Raw genomic sequence first — 19,947 nt, 5'->3', positions numbered from 1 at the left:
CCAACCCAGCTTCACACACCAGGTCAGTAGTTTTGATGACCTTTACGAAGTTGAGCCACGACTGGTTTCATCCTTAAAGAGTGTTTCCACAGACCTGGGGACTATTTCAACCACTGAAATACCTAACACAGTTGGTAAGAGCTTTCACTTTATATGCAATGTTCTCAAGCCTTGTTTTTCTGCACTTTGAGTTCAGCTATGCACAAGCAATGTTAACATTACCTCATTTTGTATGTGGTTGAAAAATGGCTTTGAGATTATCCTTTTGGAATGTCAGTGTTTCCATAGCAGTTTCTTATCTTTGTCATTTCTTCATACTTTCATACTTTGAAAAGATATCCAATCAAAGAAAGTGCTTGTTCTTGGCAGTCAGGTCAAATCTTATACCATTTAGTTTTTGAGATGTTCTTGATACTAATTTGATTACTTTGCTTTTACATTCTACTCCAGACAATTTTGGTGTCTTTTGGTTTGCATTATTCCTCTTGCACATATTAAAACCAACTACAGTTCAGTTTTATTAGTTGAATCAAAAATCTCTTCGATATACATTTGTCTGTCTCTCCTGAAACTTCAGTGGAAACAGGAAACAACCAACGAGACATAGTTTTTCTCTTTGATGGCTCGGATGACTCCAGAAATGCACTGCCTGCCATCCGTGAGTTTATTAGAAGAATGGTTGAGGCTGTGGACATTGACAGAAACCATGTTCGAATTGCTGTAGTGCAGTACAGTGAAGATGTTTTGGTGCATTTTGTTTTTGATACTCACAAGACCCAGAAGGACATGATATCTGCCATAAGAAACCTCAGACCCAAGGGTGGAAGGGCTCTGAATACCGGTGCAGCACTGCAGTACATAAGGTCCAAGATTTTTACAGCTGCCTCTGGAAGCAGACATAAGAATGGAGTTCCTCAACTTTTAATAGTAATGACAGGCAGAGAGTCCGGTGATGATGTGGCAGCACCTGCTGAAGACCTCAAAGCTTTTGGAGTTTTATCCATTGCCATTGGAATGAAGAATGCTGTTCAGAAGGAGCTTGAATTAATAGCATATTCTCCTAGATTCCTTTTTAATCTACCAGTCTTTGGTGAACTCTTAACTCTACAGCCTGAAATCCTCTCTTTTATCCAATCCAAAATGGGAATTGAGCCCCCTACTATTATTGGTAAGAAATGTTATTTCCTTTCAAAAAATATTTTTACACCCAAACTTGTTCTGTGATTATTCCGGATGTGATGTGAAGATGTGTGGATTTGAAGAAAAACAATGAATCACCTTAGTGTCTTTACAATTCTGCCTGAAGTCATTCAATGGATTCAGCCTTTCCCTGGATTCAGATCTTGTTGACAAGATCAGCTTTGCTCCTAGATCTTTAATTCTTGGCTGTGTTCTTCTCTTTTACCTAGATGGGCATTTCCACGGTTTTCCCACAGATCTTGTTTTTTTTTTGCTTTGGGAAAGTCTTTGATATTATGAAGACTTCTCTTCAGCTTAAACTCTTCCTTGAGTCAATGATTTCCAAATCATTGTTGATACTCCATCAGCAGAAATCCCACATCTTCAAACTTTGCTTGCCTCAGTGGCTTGTTTGTTCAATTTCCTTCATAGATTTCAGTCAGGAAGAAATCTATGGTTTCAATCCTATTTTATTCTAACACTACTATACAATACTATACTATACTATTAACATATGTATTCCATTACTAAACTGTGAAATGTTTTGAAAACAATATTACTCCTAATCCTTTTTTTTCTAGTATTGAAGAAACCGGTTAATTGATAGGATTTACATTTCAATGAAGCATTGTTATTTGTATCCCAGTTGAATTAGATGCAGCACAGAGAGACGTTGTGATTCTACTGGACGGGTCTGATAACACTAGGGATGGATTTCCACTCATGTGTCTGTTTGTTCAAAGAATGGTGGATAAACTTAATATTGGAGATAGCAGAGACCGTGTGTCTGTGGTCCAGTACAGCACACAGGCACAGGTCCATTTCCTCCTAAATACACACTTCTTAAAGCAAGATGTCTTCAATTCAATCAAAAGCCTGCAGCACCAAGGAGGAAGTCACCTTAACATTGGGGCAGCTCTTGATTTTATTAAAAACCATGTCTTTATTACTTCTTCTGGAAGTAGATACTTAGAGGGTGTTCCTCAGATTCTTATTCTGGTAACTGGAGGGAGGTCCCAAGATGATGTTCGAGGTCCAGCAGCAGCACTAAAACAAGAAAAAATTGTGCCATTCTGTGTTGGGACTCAAACTGCAGACATTGTTCAGCTTCAGATGATATCACACACTCCCAGTCACACTTTTACTGTACCTCAGTTTGATGGCCTCCAAAATATTGAGCAGGAACTTATGTCATATGTGAAAAGAGTACCTCGTCAGCCAAAGAGGTTGCGACCAACTACATTAGGTAAGGATGCCTTTACCTACTTTTTAAATGTACTCTGTATGTTTGTGGGCACTGCAATGTAGAAACATATCTGTGACAAAAATGAAGGGTTAAGGATTTTAATTTGCACTTTTACAGTACAAAAAAAGCTTACTGTTTCTGGAAAACCTCTTATTAATAGGAGCATTGCATCATGTTATCTCCTCAGAAACTTTTGCATTTTTTCTTTACAGCAGATTCTGGGAAAAGAGATGTTGTGCTTTTAATTGATGGCTCAGACAATACAAGGAGAAGTTTCTCAAGTGTGCAAAAGTTTGTTCAGTTATTGGCAGAGAGACTGAACATAGGGAACAACAGGGATCAGATGTCTGTGGTCCAGTATGGTGACACTGCAACTGTTGATTTCTTTTTGAATACGCATTCATCAAGAGAGGAGGTTACTGACAGTGTAAAACGATTGAGGCATAAAGGTGGAAGATCCCTTTATATTGGAGCAGCCCTACAATATGTGAATGACAATGTGTTCACCGTCCTATCAGGAAGCAGACATTTAGAGCGTGTACCACAGATTTTGGTTCTGCTGAGTACTGGACGGTCTAGGGATGATGTTAGAGGCCCAGTCAAAGTCCTGAAAGAAAAAGGTGTTATTTCACTAAGTATTGGTACAACAAATGCTGATACCCTTGAATTACAAACCGTATCCCACCAACCAAATAATTTTTTCGTTGCTAACTTCGAGGAACTTTCCACAATTTCTGAGGATGTTTTGTCTTTCATCAAAGGGGTATCAATAAAACAAGTTCCAACCATGATTCCTCCAGGTTTTGGTAAGAGATGATACTCATTTGAGATTTCTCATTTGATATGACACAATCAAGTGCCATATTTTGTTAGGCTGTGCATTACTTTAAAGGGACCTGCTTATGTTTCTGTTTTGAGATCTAGTATTTACTTTTTTGTTCCAGAATCTGACAAAAAAGATGTGGCATTTCTTGTGGATGGATCTGATGACTCTAGAAATGGCTTTGAAGCAATCCGTGGTTTTGTCCAAAAGGTTATTGAAAACCTCAAAATAGAGGAAAATGGTGACAGGGTTGCCTTGGTCCAGTACAGTCAGGATACTACTGCCAACTTTTATCTCAACTCATATTCAAACAAGAATGATGTAATGAGTTCAGTACGGTCTGTGAAGCATAAAGGAGGAAGGCCACAGAACAGTGGTTCTGCTCTCCGGTTTATTAGAGACTATATATTCACTCCATCATCAGGAGGAAGACATCAAGAGGGTATACCTCAGATACTGTACATGTTTTGTGGTGACCGATCAAATGATGATATCAGAGGTGTGTCGCAGGCATTAAGGGAGAAGGGAATAAAAATATTTACCATTGGGACAACAAACGCTGATACTTTGGAGTTACAGACTATGTCCTCTACACCAGCGCATGCCTTCTCCATCACTGACTTTAACTACCTTGACAACATTTACCAAAGTGTTGCCAATGTTGTGCATGGAAGTGAAGAAATTCAAGAGCAGTTTTTAACATCAGAGGGTAAGGATTCTTATTAAGAAACTGCAGTAAGATTGTTTGTTGTTATTCTCTTAATTCATAAGCCCCACCTCTACTTAATTTTAAAAAATCAATTAATAAATAAAATATAGCCATTAGGCCAAGTTAGTCAAGCCTTGGTATTGAGACCTTTAGCCTCTTTTATTAGTTATCATCAAACGTGGACAAACAGAATTTTAGTGCTGTCCAGAAAAAAACAATAAAGTACTCAACTCAGCTGTACTGTCTAATTATAAATTCTCCCTGAACAAAATCTACTTAAAGCATCCTGATTAATTAATATAAAGCTATACCAAAATGGGTAACATTTTATAAAAACTTTATTTAATAAACCATTAACTGACCATTAAAAGCTGTGAACAAATTATAATTTAATCCGAATGTGAAAATATGTAGCTCTTTATAAATGACAGTTAATGTATGTGCTGATGTCAGTATTCATATTTATGAATGTTGTACATTGTGTATTTTTGTACATTTACAACAAAGCTAATAATAATCATTAACTAATAAATAGTGCTGTACAACATCAATGCATGTAAACAAATCAATGCAGCAAATTACTGAAATGTGTAACTTTCTGACTGTTATAGAAGTTTTATATTTTTTCCAGTGTGTACATATGATGGCAAAATATCCTTTAGCTAAATTATTACATAATTCATGTGTTGCTACAACGTCTGTTAAGTGTGTAAAATATCTATTTTTGTAGACCTTTTTGTAGGAGCTAAAGTGGAGGCCATATGCAACACTTGCAACACTCTGCGATAAACCCTCATGATCAGCTGGAGAGAGTCGCCATATGAGATCTTAAGCACCAACAGTACATTGCTCAGGCTTCATTTTGGCAAAGTCACATGACAGACACTTCTTGTCTTTATTTTAGAAATATAAAGTAATAATGAGCAGTTTAAGCTTTAGCTACAGTAAAAAGGACAACAACTAAAGCAGATATTTTACCCACATCCCTTAACATGTTTAGCTAGTTCAACTAGCTTTACACATAAGTTGTGTAATTATTTATCAATAAGATATAATCATACATACATACTACACAAAATATAAAGCACATGTGACTATTAGAAAATAATATTTCAGTCATTTTCAGCAGTGATTTTTATACATGCACAGATGTTGTACAGCTTGTTGTTTATTAGTTAATGGGTTTGTTATGAATGGAAAAACGGCATATACAGCATTTATAAATATGAATACACACATTGACAACCTCATGAACTATCCTTTGTAAACATTTGTATATTGTCAAATTCTGATTGATAATTTGTTCATGGCTATTAATGGTCAGATAGTAGTTTATTAAGCAAAGTTATTATATACAGTGTTACCAAAATGGAAAAAATGTACAGGGAAGTCTCATATTTATGTTTATTAGATCAAATTCAAAACTCTGAGCTTGTGAATTTAAAGGATATTCTCCCTGTTTCCTTTGTATTAAAACTTCACATAAATTAGATTAAAATTTTAAAACTGTCTGCTTAATAAACCCTTTAATGATCAGAACCAACCAACAGAATACTACACAAATCAAACAAACTATGACAAATAAACATATCCTTTTGTCAGAAGAAAGCTTCGTATCTCTAAAATGATAACTTTAAAGGAGAAGGAAAAAACGTACTTTACTTTTAATGTAAGTCAGTGGAACTGGAATTTTTTCATTATTTTGGGTCGTTTCTTCTGGTCCATTCATCATGAAGTTTACAAACAATATAAAGAGCAACAGGTATTTTCTAATTATGTCAAAAACTGAAAAATGACAAAAATGGAAATACAAGATTTTCTTCCTACAGCAGCAATATGAATATGTGAGATCAAAAAGTCATTTTTAATAATTATTTTTATTTGGTTATGTGCAGAGCATGGTCATTCAAGTGACACTTGTCCAGATTGTAATGTTGATAGCACACTTGAAAGCTTACTAGTGATGCTGTAGATTTGGCCATGAATAAAGATAAAAGGTTTTCCCCAGACTTCTCTTTAACACTTCTTTGGTGTTAAATGGCCAGGGCCTGCTGGCAGACCTACATTTTATTACACACTTCCATGACCTAAAAATAGCTCAGCCATTCTGCATTGAAGTAGTTACCAAATAATAATAAATCTAAGATTTTTAAGTGTTAAAGTGTTAGTGAGGAACAGTATCCATACCCTTAACAATTTACAAAGGAAACCAACAGTTTCTCCTGGCTGAGCTTGGTTCTGCATATATGTATTTTTCCATCAAGAAGACAATACAGGGAAATGCAGAGTTGAGCTGATTAACTGCAGTATAAATTTCTGTTCACAGTTAAACATTTTGATCCTTACACATGCTGATAAACAATGTCCATATTTTGGAAAATTCAAAGGTTACTAGGCATGTTCAAAAAATATAAAATTATTAAATCAGTCAAACAATTAGGAAGAAATATTATTATCATTAGCAGGTTAAATCTTCTAGTGAGTATAGTTTTAGTCTAGGCATTTGCTGTGCAGTTCATGTTGATGTTAAGTATTATCTTAAAATACTTTGAGATAACTGTGTCACTCACAAAGCATTGTACCATATTTTTTCTAGTCCAAACTCTGACCACCAAAAGAGACATTGTGTTCCTCATTGACGGATCCGATGATGTTCGAAACCATTTCACAGCATTACGAGAATTTCTGGCCAGTTTGGTGAATAAACTTGATATTGGTCATAACAAGGATCAAATTGCTGTTGTGCAGTTCAGCAACACTGCAGTGACAAACTTCAATCTCAACACTTTTACATCTGCTGATAAAGTAACAAATGCTGTGCAAAATCTCAGACCACAGGGTGGAAGACCACAATACATTGGCTTAGCACTTCAATTTGTGAAAGACAATGTACTGACTCCCAAAAACGGAAGTCGAGAGAGTGAAGGTGCAAAGCAGATCATTGTGCTATTGGCAAGTGGGAGGTCAAGAGACTCTCCTCGAGGGCCTGCAAGCACTTTGAAGAATGCTGGAGTCGCAATATTTGTCATTGGATCAAGACTAACAGATAACATTGAAATGGAGGCCATAGCTTCACAGACAAATTATACATATAAAGTTCCTGATTTTTATAATTTGCAAAATATTCAACAGAGCCTACTAGCAAAACTAGCAGAAGAAAAACTCAAAACAGTAAACCAAGTTGATGGTAAGGAGGCTTTCTGGTTTAAGTTTCACAAAATGGAAAGCTTAGTCTCTTAAATTCAATTTTGTGAGAGTAAAATTACAAATATATTTTGACTTTGGACATTACATAAAATTTGTTGAAATGTTTATGTAAATTATGCCAACTGTTGTTTTCTAATGTTCAGCTATTTCAGATCGGCATAAAGGATTGAAAAGGGATATTGCTTTTCTTGTGGATGGCTCAGACAATACAAGACGAGGATTTCAAGCCTTACGTGATTTTCTTTACAATGTTATTGCAAACCTGGCTGTTGGAGTTAACAATGACAGAATCTCAGTAATTCAGTACAGTAATGTACCTGTCGCTAATTTTTATCTAAATTCATTCTCAAAGAAGGAAGATGTGTTAAGTGCTGTAAAAGGCCTTACGCATCGAGGAGGCAGGCCCCTCAATACAGGTTCTGCATTACGGTATGTGACAAACAATATATTTGTGACCTCCTCAGGAAGCAGACACACTGAAGGACTCCCTCAAATATTAATTATGCTCACAAGTGGAAAATCAAAAGACAATACTGAAGAACCAGCCAACATTTTAAAAAATAATGGAGTGTCAATAATTGGAATAGGGACACAAAATTCAGATAGTAATGAAATAAAGAACATTTCATCTGAAAAAGAATCATTCTCTGTGGCTGACTTTACTTACTTGCCAAATATCCAAGAGCAAGTAGAGGCAGCAATTAAAACTATTTCATTAAGAAAAAAGGATGAGGAAGAAAAAACAGTACAAGACATTGGTAAGTCAAGAGTGCAATAAAAATGACCACAGAAGAATAAAAAAATTCAAGTAAAATGTACATGTATGTATCCAAAAACATAGTATTCAGTTATTTATTATTTTCACTACTTCCTAGGCAAAAAGCAAAATAAACATGACATAGTATTCCTTTTGGATGGTTCAGATGGCACTAGGGATTCTTTCCCTGCAATGCGTGACTTTGTGCAAAGAATGGTGGACAGGCTGAACGTGTCAGACAGGAGAGACCATGTGTCGGTAGTCCAGTTCAGCAGAGAGCCAGAAGCCCATTTCTATCTTAACACGTACACAACAAAGGAGAGCGTTCTCAACACTGTTAGAGGTCTACGGCACAGAGGGGGGCGACCCCTCAATACAGGAGCAGCTCTCCAGTATGTGAGAGACAACGTCTTCACTGCCTCTGCCGGAAGCAGACGTCTAGAGGGTGTGCCTCAGTTACTGATTTTGTTGAGTGGCGGAAGGTCATTTGATAACATTGACATGCCAGCCTCTTCCCTGAAGGAGCTTGGAGTCTTGACCTTCGCCGTAGGATCAAGGGGCTCCGATAGTAGAGAATTGCAGAAGATCTCATATGACCCTAGTTCTGCACTCTCAGTGACAGACTTTGCTAATCTCCCCACTGTGCAAGAGCAGCTTTTCTCCAGAATTAACACCGTACACGAAGAGACCAAAACTGTCTCTCCAACCCAGATAGGTAAGACAAACCTAGTATTAATCCATTTCACTCAGTCTTTTACAGGCCTGATTTTCTTCAAAGCTGTTCCAAATTCTCCCTGGTATATAGAGAAGTCCAGAAATGAAAATGTATGTAGCATGCAAATCATGGTGACGTAATGAAAGGCTACTCTTTTTATGATCAGTGCAAAGAGGAAAATAGTATTGTGAGCTTGTTTACAGTGCTCTGCCTTTTCAACCTCAATTTCTGTAGTTGAGCCTGATGCACAAAGGAGAGATGTTGTTTTCCTGCTGGATGGGTCAGATGGCACACGCAGTGGGTTCCCTGCGATGAAGGACTTTGTGCTAAGAGTGATGGAGAAGTTGAATGTGGCTGAGGACAAAGACCGTGTTTCTGTAGTCCAGTTCAGCAGAGATCCTGAGACACATTTCAATCTAAACACATACACAAGAAAGGATGACGTAGTGGACACGGTTAGAGTTCTGAAGCACAAAGGAGGAAGACCCCTGAACACAGGGGCGGCTCTCAAGTACGTTAGAGACAATGTCTTCACTGCCTCCTCAGGCAGCAGACGACTAGAGGGTGTGCCACAAATACTGATCCTTCTGAGTGGCGCAAGGTCATTTGACAATGTTGATGTCCCGGCCTCTGCTCTGAAAGATCTGGGAGTCTTGATATTCACAATAGGATCACGAGGCTCCGACAGCAGAGAACTGCAGAAGATTTCACATGAGCCTAAATACGCTCTGTCTGTGTCAGATTTCATTGAGCTCCCAAATGTCCAAGAGCAGCTTGTCAACACTGTAGAGGCTGTTTCCGTTCCCATCACTCCAGCATCACCAACTCCTACTGGTATGACTGCGTGAAAGAATTATTTTAATACAATTAACCTAACTATATGTTTGGGGTTTTTTTTTTTCTTAATTGAAGCCAGACTATAAAATAGGCAATGAAAGAAATTTCTCTATGTCCTTTAGACCTCAAATTGATGCATGTTAACAAATGGCATTGTTCTCTTTCCAGCTGATTTTGACATCAGCAGAAAGGATGTTGTCTTCCTGCTGGATGGTTCAGATGGCACTAGGAATGGATTCCCAGCCATGCTTGACTTTGTACAAAAAGTAGTTGAAAAACTCAACGTTGAGGAGAGCAGGGACCGCGTTTCAGTGGTGCAGTACAGTAGAGATCCTGAGGCCCATTTCTATCTAAATACTTACTCAGAAGAGACAGACGTCCTCGACACCATCAAGACTCTAAGGCACAGAGGTGGCAGACCCCTCAACACTGGGTCAGCTCTTCAGTATGTGAGAGACAATGTCTTCACTTCCTCTGCTGGCAGTAGAAGTCAACAGGGTGTCCCTCAGATTCTCATTTTGCTCAGTGGATCAAGGTCAAACGATAATGTCGATACACCTGCCTCTGCTTTGAAAGAAAGTGGGGTCTTGATTCTTGGTGTTGGCACCAGGAATTCGAGCAGAGAGATTCAGAGAATTGTCAGTGATCCTTCATATGCTCAGTCTATTTCTGAGATCTCTGACCTTCCCGCTGTCCAGCAGCAGTTTTTGTCCACTCTCGCAAGCACAGTTTCATATGTGACGCCGGTGAAACCTACAGTCATAGGTAAGACAGATTGTCACAGATATTTTCAGGTTGCCCGCACAGCCATTTGCGGAGAGAACGATAGGTCAATTTGTGCATTCAGAGTTTCTATTAAGTGAGTCATGTGATTTTGAAAAACAAGCAGTGAAGGTTTATTTGACTTTTGGTTTGTTTTTCACTACCTGTAGTGGAAGGAAGAATGACCAGGAGGGATGTAGTGTTCCTTTTGGATGGCTCAGATGGCACTAGGGATTCTTTCCCTGCAATGCGTTACTTTGTGCAAAGAATGGTGGACAGGTTGAATGTGTCAGACAGGAGAGACCGTGTGTCGGTAGTCCAGTTCAGCAGAGAGCCATTGGCCCATTTCTATCTTAACACGTACACAACAAAGGAGAGCGTTCTCAACACTGTTAGAGGTCTACGGCACAGAGGGGGGCGACCCCTCAATACAGGAGCAGCTCTCCAGTATGTGAGAGACAACGTCTTCACTGCCTCTTCCGGAAGCAGACGTCTAGAGGGTGTGCCTCAGTTACTGATTTTGTTGAGTGGCGGAAGGTCGTTTGATAACATTGACATGCCAGCCTCTTCCCTGAAGCAGCTTGGAGTCTTGACCTTCGCCGTAGGATCAAGGGGCTCCGATAGTAGAGAATTGCAGAAGATCTCATATGACCCTAGTTCTGCACTCTCAGTGACAGACTTTGCTAATCTCCCCACTGTCCAAGAGCAGCTTTTCTCCAGAATTAACACCGTACGCGAAGAGACCAAAACTGTCTCTCCAACCCAGATAGGTAAGACAAACCGAGTATTAATCCATGTCACTCAGTCTTTTACGGGCCTGATTTTCTTGAAAGCTGTTCCAAATTCTCCCTGGTATATAGAGAAGTCCAGAAATAAAAATGTATGTAGCATGCAAATCATGGTGATGTAATGAAAGGCTACTCTTTTTATGATCAGTGCAAAGAGGAATATAGTATTGTGAGCTTGTTTACAGTGCTCTGCCTTTTCAACCTCAATTTCTGTAGTTGAGCCTGAAGCACAAAGGAGAGATGTTGTTTTCCTGCTGGATGGGTCAGATGGCACACGCAGTGGGTTCCCTGCGATGAAGGACTTTGTGCTAAGAGTGATGGAGAAGTTGAATGTGGCTGAGGACAAAGACCGTGTTTCTGTAGTCCAGTTCAGCAGAGATCCTGAGACACATTTCTATCTAAACACGTACACAAGAAAGGATGACATAGTGGACACGGTTAGAGCTCTGAGGCACAAAGGAGGAAGACCCCTGAACACGGGGGCGGCTCTCCAGTACGTTAGAGACAATGTCTTCACTGCCTCCTCAGGCAGCAGACGACTAGAGGGTGTGCCACAAATACTGATCCTTCTGAGTGGCGCAAGGTCATTTGACAATGTTGATGTCCCGGCCTCTGCTCTGAAAGATCTGGGAGTCTTGATATTCACAATAGGATCACGAGGCTCCGACAGCAGAGAACTGCAGAAGATTTCACATGAGCCTAAATACGCTCTGTCTGTGTCAGATTTCACTGAGCTCCCAAATGTCCAAGAGCAGCTTGTCAACACTGTAGAGGCTGTTTCTGTTCCCATCACTCCGGCATCACCAACTCCTACTGGTATGACTGCGTGAAAGAATTATTTTAATACGATTAACCTAACTATATGTTTGTTTGTTTTTTTTTCTTAATTGAAGCCAGACTATAAAATAGGCAATGAAAGAAATTTCTCTATGTCCTTTAGACCTCAAATTGATGCATGTTAACAAATGGCATTGTTCTCTTTCCAGTTGATTTTGACATCAGCAGAAAGGATGTTGTCTTCCTGCTGGATGGTTCAGATGGCACTAGGAATGGATTCCCAGCCATGCTTGACTTTGTACAAAAAGTAGTTGAAAAACTCAATGTTGAGGAGAACAGGGACCGTGTTTCAGTGGTGCAGTACAGTAGAGATCCTGAGACCCATTTCTATCTAAATACTTACTCGGAAGAGACAGACGTCCTCGACACCATCAAGACTCTAAGGCACAGAGGTGGCAGACCCCTCAACACTGGGTCAGCTCTTCAGTATGTGAGAGACAAGGTCTTCACTTCCTCTGCTGGCAGTAGAAGTCAACAGGGTGTCCCTCAGATTCTCATTTTGCTCAGTGGATCAAGGTCAAACGATAATGTTGATACACCTGCCTCTGCTTTGAAAGAAAGTGGGGTCTTGATTCTTGGTGTTGGCACCAGGAATTCGAGCAGAGAGATTCAGAGAATTGTCAGTGATCCTTCATATGCTCAGTCTATTTCTGAGATCTCTGACCTTCCCGCTGTCCAGCAGCAGTTTTTGTCCACTCTCGCAAGCACAGTTTCATATGTGACGCCGGTGAAACCTACAGTCATAGGTAAGACAGATTGTTACAGATATTTTCAGGTTGCCCGCACAGCCATTTGCGGGGAGAACGATAGGTCAATTTGTGCATTCAGAGTTTCTATTAAGTGAGTCAGGTGATTTTGAAAAACAAGCAGTGAAGGTTTATTTGACTTTTGTTTTGTTTTTCACTACCTGTAGCGGAAAGAAGAATGACCAGGAGAGATGTAGTGTTCCTTTTGGATGGTTCAGATGGCACTAGGGATTCTTTCCCTGCAATGCGTGACTTTGTGCAAAGAATGGTGGACAGGTTGAACGTGTCAGACAGGAGAGACCGTGTGTCGGTAGTCCAGTTCAGCAGAGAGCCAGAGGCCCATTTCTATCTTAACACGTACACAACAAAGGAGAGCGTTCTCAACACTGTTAGAGGTCTACGGCACAGAGGGGGGCGACCCCTCAATACAGGAGCAGCTCTCCAGTATGTGAGAGACAACGTCTTCACTGCCTCTTCCGGAAGCAGACGTCTAGAGGGTGTGCCTCAGTTACTGATTTTGTTGAGTGGCGGAAGGTCGTTTGATAACATTGACATGCCAGCCTCTTCCCTGAAGGAGCTTGGAGTCTTGACCTTCGCCGTAGGATCAAGGGGCTCCGATAGTAGAGAATTGCAGAAGATCTCATATGACCCTAGTTCTGCACTCTCAGTGACAGACTTTGCTAATCTCCCCACTGTCCAAGAGCAGCTTTTCTCCAGAATTAACACCGTACGCGAAGAGACCAAAACTGTCTCTCCAACCCAGATAGGTAAGACAAACCGAGTATTAATCCATGTCACTCAGTCTTTTACGGGCCTGATTTTCTTCAAAGCTGTTCCAAATTCTCCCTGGTATATAGAGAAGTCCAGAAATGAAAATGTATGTAGCATGCAAATCATGGTGATGTAATGAAAGGCTACTCTTTTTATGATCAGTGCAAAGAGGAAAATAGTATTGTGAGCTTGCTTACAGTGCTCTGCCTTTTCAACCTCAATTTCTGTAGTTGAGCCTGAAGCACAAAGGAGAGATGTTGTTTTCCTGCTGGATGGGTCAGATGGCACACGCAGTGGGTTCCCTGCGATGAAAGACTTTGTGCTAAGAGTGATGGAGAAGTTGAATGTGGCTGAGGACAAAGACCGTGTTTCTGTAGTCCAGTTCAGCAGAGATCCTGAGACACATTTCTATCTAAACACGTACACAAGAAAGGATGACATAGTGGACACGGTTAGTGTTCTGAGGCACAAAGGAGGAAGACCCCTGAACACGGGGGCGGCTCTCCAGTACGTTAGAGACAATGTCTTCACTGCCTCCTCAGGCAGCAGACGACTAGAGGGTGTGCCACAAATACTGATCCTTCTGAGTGGCGCAAGGTCATTTGACAATGTTGATGTCCCGGCCTCTGCTCTGAAAGATCTGGGAGTCTTGATATTCACAATAGGATCACGAGGCTCCGACAGCAGAGAACTGCAGAAGATTTCACATGAGCCTAAATACGCTCTGTCTGTGTCAGATTTCACTGAGCTCCCAAATGTCCAAGTGCAGCTTGTCAACACTGTAGAGGCGGTTTCTGTTCCCATCACTCCGGCATCACCAACTCCTACTGGTATGACTGCGTGAAAGAATTATTTTAATACGATTAACCTAACTATATGTTTGTTTGTTTTTTTTTTCTTAATTGAAGCCAGACTATAAAATAGGCAATGAAAGAAATTTCTCTATGTCCTTTAGACCTCAAATTGATGCATGTTAACAAATGGCATTGTTCTCTTTCCAGTTGAATTTGACATCAGCAGAAAGGATGTTGTCTTCCTGCTGGATGGTTCAGATGGCACTAGGAATGGATTCCCAGCCATGCTTGACTTTGTACAAAAAGTAGTTGAAAAACTCAACGTTGAGGAGAACAGGGACCGTGTTTCAGTGGTGCAGTACAGTAGAGATCCTGAGACCCCTTTCTATCTAAATACTTACTCGGAAGAGACAGACGTCCTCGACACCATCAAGACTCTAAGGCACAGAGGTGGCAGACCCCTCAACACTGGGTCAGCTCTTCAGTATGTGAGAGACAATGTCTTCACTTCCTCTGCTGGCAGTAGAAGTCAACAGGGTGTCCCTCAGATTCTCATTTTGCTCAGTGGATCAAGGTCAAACGATAATGTTGATACACCTGCCTCTGCTTTGAAAGAAAGTGGGGTCTTGATTCTTGGTGTTGGCACCAGGAATTCGAGCAGAGAGATTCAGAGAATTGTCAGTGATCCTTCATATGCTCAGTCTATTTCTGAGATCTCTGACCTTCCCGCTGTCCAGCAGCAGTTTTTGTCCACTCTCGCAAGCACAGTTTCATATGTGACGCCGGTGAAACCTACAGTCATAGGTAAGACAGATTGTCACAGATATTTTCAGGTTGCCCGCACAGCCATTTGCGGGGAGAACGATAGGTCAATTTGTGCATTCAGAGTTTCTATTAAGTGAGTCAGGTGATTTTGAAAAACAAGCAGTGAAGGTTTATTTGACTTTTGTTTTGTTTTTCACTACCTGTAGCGGAAAGAAGAATGACCAGGAGAGATGTAGTGTTCCTTTTGGATGGTTCAGATGGCACTAGGGATTCTTTCCCTGCAATGCGTGACTTTGTGCAAAGAATGGTGGACAGGTTGAACGTGTCAGACAGGAGAGACCGTGTGTCGGTAGTCCAGTTCAGCAGAGAGCCAGAGGCCCATTTCTATCTTAACACGTACACAACAAAGGAGAGCGTTCTCAACACTGTTAGAGGTCTACGGCACAGAGGGGGGCGACCCCTCAATACAGGAGCAGCTCTCCAGTATGTGAGAGACAACGTCTTCACTGCCTCTTCCGGAAGCAGACGTCTAGAGGGTGTGCCTCAGTTACTGATTTTGTTGAGTGGCGGAAGGTCGTTTGATAACATTGACATGCCAGCCTCTTCCCTGAAGGAGCTTGGAGTCTTGACCTTCGCCGTAGGATCAAGGGGCTCCGATAGTAGAGAATTGCAGAAGATCTCATATGACCCTAGTTCTGCACTCTCAGTGACAGACTTTGCTAATCTCCCCACTGTCCAAGAGCAGCTTTTCTCCAGAATTAACACCGTACGCGAAGAGACCAAAACTGTCTCTCCAACCCAGATAGGTAAGACAAACCGAGTATTAATCCATGTCACTCAGTCTTTTACGGGCTTGATTTTCTTCAAAGCTGTTCCAAATTCTCCCTGGTATATAGAGAAGTCCAGAAATGAAAATGTATGTAGCATGCAAATCATGGTGATGTAATGAAAGGCTACTCTTTTTATGATCAGTGCAAAGAGGAAAATAGTATTGTGAGCTTGTTTACAGTGCTCTGCCTTTTCAACCTCAATTTCTGTAGTTGAGCCTGAAGCACAAAGGAGAGATGTTGTTTTCCTGCTGGATGGGTCAGATGGCACACGCAGTGGGTTCCCTGCGATGAAGGACTTTGTGCTAAGAGTGATGGAGAAGTTGAATGTGGCTGAGGACAAAGACCGTGTTTCTGTAGTCCAGTTCAGCAGAGATCCTGAGACACATTTCTATCTAAACACGTACACAAGAAAGGATGACATAATGGACACGGTTAGTGTTCTGAGGCACAAAGGAGGAAGACCCCTGAACACGGGGGCGGCTCTCCAGTACGTTAGAGACAATGTCTTCACTGCCTCCTCAGGCAGCAGACGACTAGAGGGTGTGCCACAAATACTGATCCTTCTGAGTGGCGCAAGGTCATTTGACAATGTTGATGTCCCGGCCTCTGCTCTGAAAGATCTGGGAGTCTTGATATTCACAATAGGATCACGAGGCTCCGACAGCAGAGAACTGCAGAAGATTTCACATGAGCCTAAATACGCTCTGTCTGTGTCAGATTTCACTGAGCTCCCAAATGTCCAAGTGCAGCTTGTCAACACTGTAGAGGCGGTTTCTGTTCCCATCACTCCGGCATCACCAACTCCTACTGGTATGACTGCGTGAAAGAATTATTTTAATACGATTAACCTAACTATATGTTTGGGGTTTTTTTCATCTTAATTGAAGCCAGACTATAAATTAGGCAATGAAAGAAATTTCTCTATGTCCTTTAGACCTCAAATAGATGCATGTTAACAAATGCCATTGTTCTCTTTCCAGTTGAATTTGACATCAGCAGAAAGGATGTTGTCTTCCTGCTGGATGGTTCAGATGGCACTAGGAATGGATTCCCAGCCATGCTTGACTTTGTACAAAAAGTAGTTGAAAAACTCAACGTTGAGGAGACCAGGGACCGTGTTTCAGTGGTGCAGTACAGTAGAGATCCTGAGACCCATTTCTATCTAAATACTTACTCGGAAGAGACAGACGTCCTCGACACCATCAAGACTCTAAGGCACAGAGGTGGCAGACCCCTCAACACTGGGTCAGCTCTTCAGTATGTGAGAGACAATGTCTTCACTTCCTCTGCTGGCAGTAGAAGTCAACAGGGTGTCCCTCAGATTCTCATTTTGCTCAGTGGATCAAGGTCAAACGATAATGTTGATACACCTGCCTCTGCTTTGAAAGAAAGTGGGGTCTTGATTCTTGGTGTTGGCACCAGGAATTCGAGCAGAGAGATTCAGAGAATTGTCAGTGATCCTTCATATGCTCAGTCTATTTCTGAGATCTCTGACCTTCCCGCTGTCCAGCAGCAGTTTTTGTCCACTCTCGCAAGCACAGTTTCATATGTGACGCCGGTGAAACCTACAGTCATAGGTAAGACAGATTGTCACAGATATTTTCAGGTTGCCCGCACAGCCATTTGCGGGGAGAACGATAGGTCAATTTGTGCATTCAGAGTTTCTATTAAGTGAGTCAGGTGATTTTGAAAAACAAGCAGTGAAGGTTTATTTGACTTTTGTTTTGTTTTTCACTACCTGTAGCGGAAAGAAGAATGACCAGGAGAGATGTAGTGTTCCTTTTGGATGGTTCAGATGGCACTAGGGATTCTTTCCCTGCAATGCGTGACTTTGTGCAAAGAATGGTGGACAGGTTGAACGTGTCAGACAGGAGAGACCGTGTGTCGGTAGTCCAGTTCAGCAGAGAGCCAGAGGCCCATTTCTATCTTAACACGTACACAACAAAGGAGAGCGTTCTCAACACTCTTAGAGGTCTACGGCACAGAGGGGGGCGACCCCTCAATACAGGAGCAGCTCTCCAGTATGTGAGAGACAACATCTTCACTGCCTCTTCCGGAAGCAGACGTCTAGAGGGTGTGCCTCAGTTACTGATTTTGTTGAGTGGCGGAAGGTCGTTTGATAACATTGACATGCCAGCCTCTTCCCTGAAGGAGCTTGGAGTCTTGACCTTCGCCGTAGGATCAAGGGGCTCCGATAGTAGAGAATTGCAGAAGATCTCATATGACCCTAGTTCTGCACTCTCAGTGACAGACTTTGCTAATCTCCCCACTGTCCAAGAGCAGCTTTTCTCCAGAATTAACACCGTACGCGAAGAGACCAAAACTGTCTCTCCAACCCAGATAGGTAAGACAAACCGAGTATTAATCCATGTCACTCAGTCTTTTACGGGCCTGATTTTCTTCAAAGCTGTTCCAAATTCTCCCTGGTATATAGAGAAGTCCAGAAATGAAAATGTATGTAGCATGCAAATCATGGTGATGTAATGAAAGGCTACTCTTTTTATGATCAGTGCAAAGAGGAAAATAGTATTGTGAGCTTGTTTACAGTGCTCTGCCTTTTCAACCTCAATTTCTGTAGTTGAGCCTGAAGCACAAAGGAGAGATGTTGTTTTCCTGCTGGATGGGTCAGATGGCACACGCAGTGGGTTCCCTGCGATGAAGGACTTTGTGCTAAGAGTGATGGAGAAGTTGAATGTGGCTGAGGACAAAGACCGTGTTTCTGTAGTCCAGTTCAGCAGAGATCCTGAGACACATTTCTATCTAAACACGTACACAAGAAAGGATGACATAGTGGACACGGTTAGTGTTCTGAGGCACAAAGGAGGAAGACCCCTGAACACGGGGGTGGCTCTCCAGTACGTTAGAGACAATGTCTTCACTGCCTCCTCAGGCAGCAGACGACTAGAGGGTGTGCCACAAATACTGATCCTTCTGAGTGGCGCAAGGTCATTTGACAATGTTGATGTCCCGGCCTCTGCTCTGAAAGATCTGGGAGTCTTGATATTCACAATAGGATCACGAGGCTCCGACAGCAGAGAACTGCAGAAGATTTCACATGAGCCTAAATACGCTCTGTCTGTGTCAGATTTCACTGAGCTCCCAAATGTCCAAGAGCAGCTTGTCAACACTGTGGAGGCTGTTTCTGTTCCCATCACTCCGGCATCACCAACTCCTACTGGTATGACTGCGTGAAAGAATTATTTTAATACGATTAACCTAACTATATGTTTGGGTTTTTTTTTCTTAATAAAAAAAGCCAGACTATAAAATAGGCAATGAAAGAAATTTCTCTATGTCCTTTAGACCTCAAATTGATGCATGTTAACAAATGGCATTGTTCTCTTTCCAGTTGAATTTGACATTAGCAGAAAGGATGTTGTCTTCCTGCTGGATGGTTCAGATGGCACTAGGAATGGATTCCCAGCCATGCTTGACTTTGTACAAAAAGTAGTTGAAAAACTCAACGTTGAGGAGAACAGGGACCGTGTTTCAGTGGTGCAGTACAGTAGAGATCCTGAGACCCATTTCTATCTAAATACTTACTCGGAAGAGACAGACGTCCTCGACACCACCAAGACTCTAAGGCACAGAGGTGGCAGACCCCTCAACACTGGGTCAGCTCTTCAGTATGTGAGAGACAATGTCTTCACTTCCTCTGCTGGCAGTAGAAGTCAACAGGGTGTCCCTCAGATTCTCATTTTGCTCAGTGGATCAAGGTCAAACGATAATGTTGATACACCTGCCTCTGCTTTGAAAGAAAGTGGGGTCTTGATTCTTGGTGTTGGCACCAGGAATTCGAGCAGAGAGATTCAGAGAATTGTCAGTGATCCTTCATATGCTCAGTCTATTTCTGAGATCTCTGACCTTCCCTCTGTCCAGCAGCAGTTTTTGTCCACTCTCGCAAGCACAGTTTCATATGTGACGCCGGTGAAACCTACAGTCATAGGTAAGACAGATTGTCACAGATATTTTCAGGTTGCCCGAACAGCCATTTGCGGGGAGAACGATAGGTCAATTTGTGCATTCAGAGTTTCTATTAAGTGAGTCAGGTGATTTTGAAAAACAAGCAGTGAAGGTTTATTTGACTTTTGTTTTGTTTTTCACTACCTGTAGCGGAAAGAAGAATGACCAGGAGAGATGTAGTGTTCCTTTTGGATGGTTCAGATGGCACTAGGGATTCT

At 41.5% G+C, this 19,947-nt stretch overlaps 1 protein-coding gene across 1 annotated transcript in view; it reads left to right on the top strand.

The window, feature by feature from the left end:
• The window catches only part of LOC119263620 (collagen alpha-3(VI) chain-like), a 36,646-nt gene extending 23,101 nt beyond the window's left edge, over positions 1-13,545 (top strand). The window contains exons 7-16 of the mRNA XM_037539307.1: positions 1,826-2,425; positions 2,638-3,231; positions 3,370-3,957; positions 8,040-8,636; positions 8,871-9,470; positions 9,642-10,238; positions 10,406-11,005; positions 11,240-11,839; positions 12,010-12,606; positions 12,774-13,545. Coding sequence (XP_037395204.1) covers positions 1,826-2,425; positions 2,638-3,231; positions 3,370-3,957; positions 8,040-8,636; positions 8,871-9,470; positions 9,642-10,238; positions 10,406-11,005; positions 11,240-11,839; positions 12,010-12,606; positions 12,774-13,513 — 6,113 coding nt within the window. The 3' untranslated portion in view covers positions 13,514-13,545. The remainder of the gene's footprint in view (positions 1-1,825; positions 2,426-2,637; positions 3,232-3,369; positions 3,958-8,039; positions 8,637-8,870; positions 9,471-9,641; positions 10,239-10,405; positions 11,006-11,239; positions 11,840-12,009; positions 12,607-12,773) is intronic.
• Positions 13,546-19,947: the final 6,402 nt, after the last annotated feature.

Source organism: Pygocentrus nattereri, chromosome 6 (genome assembly GCF_015220715.1).
Source record: "Pygocentrus nattereri isolate fPygNat1 chromosome 6, fPygNat1.pri, whole genome shotgun sequence".
Lineage (NCBI taxonomy): Eukaryota > Metazoa > Chordata > Actinopteri > Characiformes > Serrasalmidae > Pygocentrus > Pygocentrus nattereri.
This window is presented reverse-complemented; position numbering and strand designations above follow the sequence as displayed.